Source organism: Camelus bactrianus, chromosome 6 (assembly GCF_048773025.1).
Source record: "Camelus bactrianus isolate YW-2024 breed Bactrian camel chromosome 6, ASM4877302v1, whole genome shotgun sequence".
Classification (NCBI taxonomy): Eukaryota; Metazoa; Chordata; class Mammalia; order Artiodactyla; family Camelidae; genus Camelus; species Camelus bactrianus.
Window position 1 is genome coordinate 43,291,346 of NC_133544.1, and position 10,390 is coordinate 43,301,735.

The window sequence follows — 10,390 nt, forward strand, 5'->3', positions numbered from 1 at the left end:
GAGTTTTATGTTGGGAGAGCAGGAGAGACTACAGAAAGTCCCTGGTGGGGAAAAGCAGAGACACTAAGAACAAATATAACGCATACCACAGTTCCCTGGAGAACCCCTGAAGCTGTTTGGCCACATGTGCATGGGGGGAGGGTTGCAGAAACTTGTAAAGAATTCTTAGAACAGAATAGGAGCTCTTTCTTGCTTACGAGTACTTCTGGCCATCTGTCAGCATGATAGTCAAGGGTGTACCCATTTATAGTAATATAGGAAGCCAGTGGTAAAAGAGTGGAGATCTCAGGGCCATTAATTGCTGAGAACCAGCTAGACTATAACACAGTAATTCAGAAATTGTCTCCCCAAACGCTTCCAGAATAATAAATACCCGTGGGGAAACACTGACGCAGAGCTCTCACCCTGAAGGTCCATTGGAGTGAGAACTAGGCCAGGCCCAAGAGGGACCTCTGTCCTCTCTCCAGGTTCTAGAAAGTCAAGAACCCCCCCCCCCCGGGGTGTGGGTGGCAAGCCTCCGAGGGCCTGTCCGATGGCAGAAGGAGCCAGCATTCTTCTCCAGAGTGGAAAAGGCTTGGAAGAAGGGAAGATTGTTAGGAACCTGAACAGTATTTTGACCCAACTGTTGTTTTTATGTGATTGTTAATTAGGTTGTTGATTTGTTGCTTGTCCCCGCAAAATTGTTACTTAATAAGAAAATGTGAAGATTCTTCCACATTCCTCTAAGGGCCCGCTAGTAAACAATGTCAGCTGCGGTTTGGAAACCACAGGTGATTTGTGTCTAAACTACGGGGCGGCGGGGGCTGCATCCCGTGGGGCGGAGGCAGCAGTAAGACTTGATGTGTGTGGGATGGAGCTGACATCTAGCGACTCCCCAGAGGGTGAGCGCTGCCTACGTTTGTTTATCTTGTGGGGATGAATGTCAGAGCGAATGTCAGAGCGGGAAGGGAGGTCTCTTGGCCGGAGCCTGCTGCCCGCCCTTCTCTGCCCCAGCTTATCTCAGCAGGCCCAGGGCTTGTCCTGTTTACCAGATGGAGTGTGTTCTGTTCTCAGTTAAACAGCTGGATTGTGAATTCTGCTTATGCACCAATTTGCAGCTCTTGCGACCATGATGCAGGCCTCACCCAGATCCTTTTAACATCTTCCCAGTCACCTAAAGGCAGCCAGATTAAATAGGACACCCAGTTAAATTTGAATTTAAGATAAACAGTCACAATATTTTAGTATAAATATGTCCCAAATACTGCATGGGATGTAGTTACACTAAGAACAGTATTTATTGTTTATCTGGCCACCCTTCTTTCACTTTTCCTTTCACACTTGTTGGTCCCTCGGGGGCCCTTCAGGAATGTGGGCCAGTTCAGGCTCTGACAGCCATGGTACTAGGTTTGTGTCTGGCTGCTGTTTTGTAGCCTGTTATCCAAAAGGTCAGTGAGAGATGTTCAAATGATTCCTCAAATATTTGCTAAATATTCATGTTTTATTTAGCCCATATGTTATAGTTGCTCCTTTATAATCTCTTTTGGTTTGATTTTTGTGACTAGTGCATACATAGAGATGTGAAGCCGGAAAACATCCTTATCACAAAACATTCAGTGATTAAGCTTTGTGACTTTGGATTCGCTCGGCTTTTGAGTGAGTATTGAAGATTTCTTTAGTTAAATGTCAAAGCCAGAAAGATTCTTTATACGATAAATGCTATAGAAAGCTAGTTTTTGGATATTTAGGGCATAGTTTGCTATAAATTACAATTCTGCAATTATTGAAAACATGTAGCCATACAGTGGTTTAAAAATGTATGCTGTATATAAATTCTACCACAGTAAAGTGCTTATTAAAAAGTACGTTACCCTCCTGATTTCTACCTTTTTTTTTTCCCCCTAAAATAGTACTTTTTAGAAGAGTCGTTTTCAACTTTGGGTGCAGATCAGAATCATCTGGGAAACTATAAACTCTGACTATAAAAACTACACTGATACCCCTCCAGGGATTCTGGTTTAATTGGACTGGAGTGGGGCCCAAACAGCAGTAATTTAAAAAATACTCTATTCCAAGTGATTTTAATGTGCAACCAGTATTGCGAACCGCTGATTTAGAAAAGCCACAGACGGGGCATGAGCTTGATTCCTCAGGTCTCCCTCTCAGTTTTGATTTCTCACTGGCGTTGCTCTCTCTCTGTTCCGTGTCGCACCACTGGCCAGCTGGACCGAGTGACTACTACACAGACTACGTGGCTACCAGGTGGTACCGCTCCCCGGAGCTCCTGGTGGGGGACACACAGTACGGCCCCCCGGTAGATGTTTGGGCAATTGGCTGTGTCTTTGCTGAGCTGCTGTCAGGGGTGCCCCTGTGGCCAGGAAAATCAGATGTGGATCAGCTCTATCTGATTAGGAAAACTCTGGGTAAGTGGTGTTTTTGTCCCACTTTTTGGGAAACTGGATAGTTTGACCCATGTCTGTGCAGGGCAGAGCCAAATTCCTAGTCTCACCTGGTGCCCTGTACTGTGACGAAAGAGGAAGACTCTCAGTCTCATTGAAAGGGCTCCATGAAAGGTATCTGTGTTTGTTTTAATAAAAAGAATCAACAATGTTGAGTCTGTACCAATTGTCCAAAAAGACGTAAGATTCTCTCTTCAGCATAGTTTGGATCAAGTTAAACTCCAAATAATGATCATAACAACAGTAAAAACATACATTTCCATAAGGGCCTGGCAGTTTACAGGATGCTCTTGTGTTTTGTTTCATTGTGGTAATTCATCCTCTGGATGTCCTTGACTCCAGCCGGCCAGGCTAGTTCGGATTATTCAGACGCTATAGAGAAGATGCTCAACCTGCTAAGTGTCAGGAAGAAAGGCTATTCTGATGCCACCCTTCTTGTTTTACTTTCCACCCCAAAGTCCATTCCTTTGTATCTACTCTTAGGGGAGGTGGGGAGGAGAAGAGAGGGCAGGAGAGGGACAGAGGAAAAGATTGATGATCAGTGATCCCCTTCAGAAGTCAAGGTGTTTAGCTACGAGTCCCAGTTTATTTATTTGGTTTTAATCGAAATATCGTCAGTTTATAATGTGTCAGTTTCTGGTGCACAGCATAATGTTTCAGTCGTACATATACATACATGTATTTGTTTTCATATTCTTTTTCATCATAAGTTATTACAAGATACTGAATATAGTTCCCTGTGCTATATAGTAGAAACTTGTTTATCTCTTTTATATATAGTAGTTAGTACCTGCAAATCTCGAACTCCCCTCCCCAACCTCTTCCTGCTCTGGTAACCCTAAGTTTAGTTTGTTTTCTATGCCTGAGACAACTCCCATTTTAAAGCAGACTTCCGTCTCGAAACTCTTGTGGCATTTGTTATCACCATGTCTTGTACTTGCATTTTCCTAGAGATACTGTAAGCTACCTCGGGGTGAGATCATGTGTTTACTTCTATTTATCCTCCACCAGCATCTTCTTGGAGGAGGCAATAGATACTTGCTGGTAGCTTTTGTGAGTGACATAGAAGTCACCTTGGAGCCCTTCCAGGGGCACTCAGCTTTCCTTTGCAGTGTTTTCCCGGTGATTTTAGGGCACCCTCTCTGTGCTCCCCCCAGCTCTCTGATAGGAGAAGGTTGTTAAGGTACAGGCACTGTACTCGCTCGTAAGGACGCTCACTGAGACCTGGGGGAGGCTTTAGAGAGCACATTTTGGCTGCTCATCCAAAATGGGGAAAGCAGCTTTTGGATTTTAGTGAGAGGTAAAGTTCCAAAACAAACTGGTAAAATTAGATAACTGTTACCCTGAGATAAGGAACTCTAACCGAGTCCAATGGCAGCATTTCTGGTGCCCTGATTGGGAGATTTTTGTTGTTCATTCTGCTCTGCGAAGTGGGCTGGGGTGTGCCCCAAGGGCACCTTTTGAGTATCTCTGTATATTCTCTGAACAAAATTCCTCTTCAGGGGGAGGTATAGCTCAAGTGGTAGAGTGGATGCTTGGCAAGCATGAGGTCCCGGGTTCAATCCCCAGTACCTCCTCTAAAAATAGTAAATAAATAAATAAACAATTACCCCCCAACACACACACACAAAAGAAATAAAAAATTCCTCTTCAAACGTAATATCCCTGGAACTATACACGAGGGTGAGTTTAGCTGGCTTGGCTGACATGTGGACAGGGTAAGCCTCACATAATTCCCCAGAATATAGAATTGCTCCTTTTGTTTCATTACTTCACATCATCAGTGCTTCTAAACAGTATATACAATAGGATTTCCAAGCAATCACCAGTGAAACATGTAAAGGTGGTTCCAATTTGGAAACCTATTCCTTCTAGCTGGATCTTCCATGCCCGCCTGCCTTCCTTTCCTCCTTCCCTTCCTTCCTCCTTCCTTCCTTCCCCAAATATTTACTGAGTGCTTGCTGTGTGTCAGGCACTGTTCTAAGTGCGTCCAATACAGTTTTATCTTGACCCATCAGTATTCAGTGAATATGATGTTGATTTGTGGTTGCTGCATTTTTGCTATTTTTAAAAAGGCATTATTTTATTTGTGTGTGCGTGCGTGCATGTGTGTGTATGCTTCTGAGTTGTTTAGTTTGTATTCCTCAAACACTTTGTGAGCCCTTAAGAGAACCTTGCAGTCTTCACCTTCCTCGCACGTCTCCCTGGTTCCCTACATAGACTTAGCCCACTGTGGGTCTCCGTGCAGGTTGCTGGGGTTCCCTCAGTGCCTTCCCCTCTGACTGGAGAAGCAGACTCAGCCTTGGTCGGTGTAGGCACTGATGGACACAGCACCGATAGAGGAAAACCACAGAGCAGTGCTTGCTAACTGATCTAATTTTACCTCCTTGTTTCTTCTTGTCCAAAGGAGATCTCATTCCTAGGCACCAGCAAGTATTTAGCACGAATCAGTACTTCAGTGGCGTAAAAATTCCAGACCCTGAGGATATGGTGAGTGATCCATTTTGGAAAGAGCTCTGCATGTCAGAGTGAAGGTTACCGGGGTGTTTAAGTGGTGATGGTTCTCACTGGATGGTTGTCCATGGGGAGTTGCACGCTAACTAGGTTTTCATAGTTAGTCCCCTGCCTGAGCCCCATGGTCCACTCTGCCCTGGAAAAGCAGTCTAAGAGTAAAAAGGAAAATTGGGGCAAGTTGGCAAGCAAGACCCTGGCCTTTACTGCTAATTTAAAGGCTGCTGATAGCAGACCTTTGCCAGTGTATGGGACAGGAATGTGGAGCTGCCTGCCCCGGCCTCACCTGCCCTTCATCCTTTTTAGCAGTTGAAGCTAAGTAGCTCAGAGCCAGTCAACTTTTAGACAATGACTCATCCAGGAAAAGCGGGCACTATCCAAATCCCATACCCTGCCGTGCTCTCACCCCCAGGCCATGGGGGAAAACGGTAATGAACCTGCTTGGCCAACCTCACTCTGGTACCTCCCTCTATGTCCAATGTGGGAAAAACACTCATTTTTCAAAAATTGAAAAAATTTAAAATGTGCATTTCCTAACCCACTTTTAAGAATTTCTTCCAATGAAACCATTAGACAAGGGCATAAAGGTACGGAATACTTTTTTTTTTTTTTTTGCAGGGGAGGGAGGTAATTAGGTTTATTTTTAGAGGAGGTACTGGGGATTGAACCCAGGACCTCATGCATACTAAGCATGCGCTCTACCACTTGAGCTATACTCTCCCTCAGGTATGGCATTCTTTAATAGAAATCATTTCCTTCAGTGTCCTATCAGTAGGGGATTAATTAAATAAGTTATGGTATATCCTTACAACAGAAATCCCACATAGCCAGTAAAAATAACTGTATATGTAATCACCTGAAAAAAAGTCTGCAACATATTGCTTAATATAAAATAATACTTATAATTTGACATAATTTTAATATATTTAATAAATAAATGCCCAATACATATATTTACATGTCTAAATATAATGTGACAACCTCTGGAAAATCATGCAAAGATTTTTACATTTGTGAAATAAATGGCAGCAAGGATATATACCAAAATATTAACAGTGAATGTCTCTTTGGGGTGGGATGATTTGTTTCTTTCTTTATGGTTTTTTAAGATTTCTGAATGTCTTCTAATAAGGCTGTATGATAATGAAACACATTTCAGAGCACAGTTAAGGTCTGTGAAATCCTGAGTTTCTACTAAGAAAGGTACTTTGAAATTGAAATTAATCCTCCATTGCTCAGTTTCCAGATGGAGGTTCCGTCCAGTTCGTTGGAGCTGTCTGTTCCTTCAGCCTCTTGGCCTGTCCTAAAGTGAATGCATCCACCTCCCACTTCCCTGCTGCCTCCCCTCCAGCAACACCAGGATAGGAAAAGCGGGTCATGTTGGGAGCCTGCTGGGACGCAGAAGCAGGAATGACACCTGGCATATGGCAGGTGACCCAGCCGGTGCCCCTGTGATCTGGACGTCCCCAGTTTCACACTAAAAATCCCTTAGCGATTTCCTGTTTGCTTGTCTACCATGAAGTATCAGAAACAACCCAGGTTTCATAAATGTGAAAGGCTTCCCGTGGTTTCCCAGAGGTTGTCCTGCAGGGGATTTCCTGTTGACAGAAACACAGGAAAAAGCAGTGCGGGGGCTGCACTGGCTGAACATCTGTGCAGTGTCCCTCTGCTGGTCAGTAACCCTGCCGGAGGGAGGCCTGCTTGCTTCGGGGGCAGGGAAACCGGCTAAGCCGGCAGGACGGGCCCATCCTATCATAGCCCACTAGCGGCCTCATCCCAGGCGTCCTCGCTGAGGCAGCAGAGCTCAGTGTCAGCAACATCCAGTCAGTCCCCAGCTGTGCTCAGACTAAATGCACAGAAGTAGCAAGAGAAATAGTTAAGCCATGGGAGGGGGCGGGGAAGGAGCTACTCTCAAAGGCTCATACAAATCTGCATTAGGGTTTTTTTTCACTATTGATCTTAGGGAATTTCAAAACCGAGGCTCTTATCTCTTTTCTTATCAGAGATGAATAAGTGCACACCCGGGAATTGGTTGTGGCTGGTTCTCTGTCCCAAATAACACTGGACTCTCAAGCTTGATGGCAGCACCAGGGGTTGCGTTTCATCTGATGAGCTGACCTGTCACTCCAGCCCACAGCCCACAGCCCACGAACTGCCATCTTTATACACACAGTGCACCCTGGTCCTCATTTCACTTAGCTTGGCTTGCTCTTCATGTCCCAGATCCCCCTTCTTTAGCCTCTTTATCAGCAGTTTATCTCTTTAACTGGCCTGTCTGTCCGCCTGACGTTCAGCATTCCTCCCACTTTATGGTGCTCTGTATTCCTAATTGTCTCCTGCCTGTGACTGGAGCAAAATACCCTTAAATGGCCAAAGGGAGACGGATGAATGTCTGCTGGGGAGACTTTTAAACAGCAGGATGATCAGGAAAACAGCAGGCTCTTGTGGGAGGAGAGAACAGTGTTTATTCCAGAAAACCAAGAAACATCTGTTCACCTGGGTAGGAAAAAAAAATCCATTTTGAAACTCCCTTATGTAAATGTCAAGAAAAGCAGTAATTAGGGCCTCTTTTATAAATATCAATGTCAAAAATTATTCCGAGGCACGGCAAGTTATATAAGTTGAGGCAGAAAAAAATAAAGTAACAATTACTGGAAAAGTGGGTTTTTTCCCCCCTTTGATTCGTATTCCCTCTCAATTTGCTACTTGCATCAGTTCTTCAGGAAGTGAAGGGGGTGAGTGGTTGGTTAGGAAGAAAATTTGGAAAAGCAGTTTGGAGGTGGGGAGAGAAGGAGCTTATGAAACAGGCGTAGGGAGGTTGTTGGGGGGGGGGCCGGCCGGGGCAGAGGGTGGAGGAGGCAGAGAAGGTGCCAAGAAGATGCTTCTCTTACTCAAAAGAAAACCAGTGGGAGGTAACCTTCTATTTGAATACATGCTGTAAATAAAACCCTCCTTTTCTTTTCTTTTTTAAATAGGAACCACTTGAATTTAAATTTCCAAACGTGTCTTATCCCGCCCTGGGGCTCTTAAAGGTAAAATCATGGCTTCCAACAGATCAGGAAGGAGGCGGCAGCTGTATCTTTGGGGAATCTGAATGATTTATGTCAGTTCGTGGATGGGAAAGTGTTCCTCTTAGAATTCTCCTTTGAAAAGTCTACGTGTTTTCCATTTTTAAAATGGGTCACAGTGAAAACATCTGTGTTTGTCACTTGAAATAAATCTAATATTGTATTTGAAATCTAAATTTACACGAAACAAATTTCAGAGGGGTGGTGGTTGTTTTACAAAAGGATCCTTTTCTTCAAAAAATGTTTAGCCACAGGATCCTTTTAAATAGTCAACTCCCTACGATATTTGAAGTCGGTTTTGATTTTAAAACTTGATTTATATATACATCTTCAGAAATGTATAGCCCTTATATAAAATGAGGTACTAATTGAAATATTGGCAAGTTACAGTCAATGTCCCACCCATTTCAAAAAGTATTTAAAACATTTACTGATGCATTTATAATTTTTTTAAATGAGACAGTTCCTTGGGGTATGTAGTTGTGGGATTTAATCTATCCAAGTATGAGCCCTATGGCCCATTTCCTGGCAAAGCAAATAGTTAAGAATGATGTAATCTAAAGAGATGTATTTTATGCCTCACCTTCCCTATGTACACATAGATGCTTGTATGCATTGACTATTTCTGGAAGAGAATATACAGAAAAACAACTGACTGTAGGAGGGAGAATGGAAGAATTAGAGTGCTGGAGGGACTCTGCTGCACCCTGTATGAATTTTATTTCTACCATGTATCGGTATTATTTTTTCAGTGAAAAAACTAGTTTTTACAAAGTATATCCAAGGGACCAAATGGGTTAAGTGGATTATTCTAGTTGGACACTGAGGTTACTCAGAAACCGTACCCTGCTCCCTCAGGGCAGAGCACTGACTGCCTCAGGAAAAGAACAAGGTGGAGAAAATGATTTTTTGTTACTATTCCTAGAAATTGTTTATTAATTCATTATGTGTTTACCCATTTAGGAATGATAGTGGAAGGAAAAAAATCATGATTGGTGTGTTTTTCCTACTTCCTCCCCTCCTTTTGTTGCCAACTGAAGAGTTTATTCTTCCAAAGAAGAAAAAAAATGACATTAATAAGTTAATACCGTCTTAAAGAAGTAAGAGGGACTTTTCTGTTCTTGCAGGGCTGTCTCCACATGAATCCTGCCGAGAGGCTGACATGTGAGCAGCTGTTGCAGCACCCATATTTTGACAGCATCAGAGAAACAGGGAACTTCACAAAAGAGCATGACAAACCAACAAGGAAGACCCTGAGACAGAGCCGAACGCACCTGCCAGGGGTAAAGACAGGGCTCTGCTTTACAGAAGCATCCAAGGTTGCTGTTTCAAATGATCCCATGCCTGCCACCTGGTGCAGAGTCCTAATCTATACTTGAGGTGGCAGTTGTGGCTTGCAGCTCCAGCACCCTTATTACTGCCAACCAGGGTCCCAGAGACCTATGCCTCCTAAAGGCCCTTCTACCTGAATCCTAAAGGTGCCCTTGTCGGGCAGCTCCCTGCTGCCACCCAGGGGCCGGGGCTTTTGGCGTGTCCGAGCACAGGTCCCAGCCAGGGACAAGGGTATGAGTGCTGCTGAGTGTGCTTGCGCTTTGGAAAAAGGAATCAAACTTATCCAGGGCAGCCCTTTGTCTTCATGTTTACCTTCAGTATTGACTGGCATTCCAGGTTTATTGAAAAAAGGAACTGTTTTCCTCCCTGATTCTTTAATCAGAGTTGGTAGGTAAATGTGTTTTCTGTGATAGCAGGACAGTACTTTGGACCCGAGTGTGGTATCCAAGCTGCACACTGGGAGCCTGTGAAAAACTGTGATTGGTGCAAAGTGGCAGAATGGCCTTTTTTTAAGTGTCTTGTCATAAGCCCAAAGCTGTAATATTTAGAACGGACTATAGTTGGAACCATAGCTGAGATGAGCTGGCTGCTCCTGGTCGCTTCTGGATCTGCCTGGGTACCCCTGAAGCTACAAATTATCTTGCCTTAGTCTTTCCCTTTGCAGCCTCTGCTGCCCAGCACATTGAGTGGCAGCTGGGTGGAGCGTGTGAGGTTTGGAGGAGAAAGAGGGTGGACAGTCCCTCAGGAACAGGTATAGCATGAAATCCAGGGCCCTAAGACGACCAGAGTTATGAAATTAAGAATGCTTTTAATGCAACAGACTGGAAATAGACTTTCCCCTGAGTTACCCCTTACCTGGCTGTTTGTGTTCAAGAGTAAAGGATCTTGGCTGCTGTCCCTTCTGAGTGAGACGGACTGCACTCTGTCTATGGAGTGCATGAATATTGGGCACCCAAGCCCCACACCTCGTGGCCTTTCTCCCGCCTTCTGAAACAGCCTGCACTCTATGGAGTATGTGTCTCTCTAAATAAATCTACTACT

General features: G+C 44.1%; 1 protein-coding gene and 1 non-coding gene across 9 annotated transcripts in view; one reads left to right on the forward strand and one right to left on the reverse strand.

Annotated features, from left to right (window-relative positions):
• CDKL1 (cyclin dependent kinase like 1) overlaps positions 1-10,390 on the forward strand; it is a 50,987-nt gene that overhangs the window by 36,190 nt on the left and 4,407 nt on the right. For 5 of the 8 annotated variants that reach the window (XR_012507531.1, XM_074365560.1, XM_074365558.1 and 2 more), the window contains exons 5-9: positions 1,545-1,635; positions 2,202-2,402; positions 4,846-4,928; positions 7,925-7,981; positions 9,145-9,336. Coding sequence is in view for 7 of the 8 variants with exons in the window: in XM_074365560.1 (XP_074221661.1) it covers positions 1,545-1,635; positions 2,202-2,402; positions 4,846-4,928; positions 7,925-7,981; positions 9,145-9,336 (624 nt within the window). In the remaining variant the exon portion in view is untranslated. Of the gene's footprint in view, positions 1-1,544; positions 1,636-2,201; positions 2,403-4,845; positions 4,929-7,924; positions 7,982-9,144; positions 9,337-10,223; positions 10,361-10,390 lie in introns of all 8 variants that reach the window. The other 3 variants (XM_074365561.1, XM_074365563.1, XM_074365562.1) reach the window with 3 other exon arrangements.
• Positions 5,597-5,670, reverse strand: TRNAT-AGU (transfer RNA threonine (anticodon AGU)). The gene has a single exon. It is a non-coding gene; the product is annotated as a tRNA-Thr (tRNA).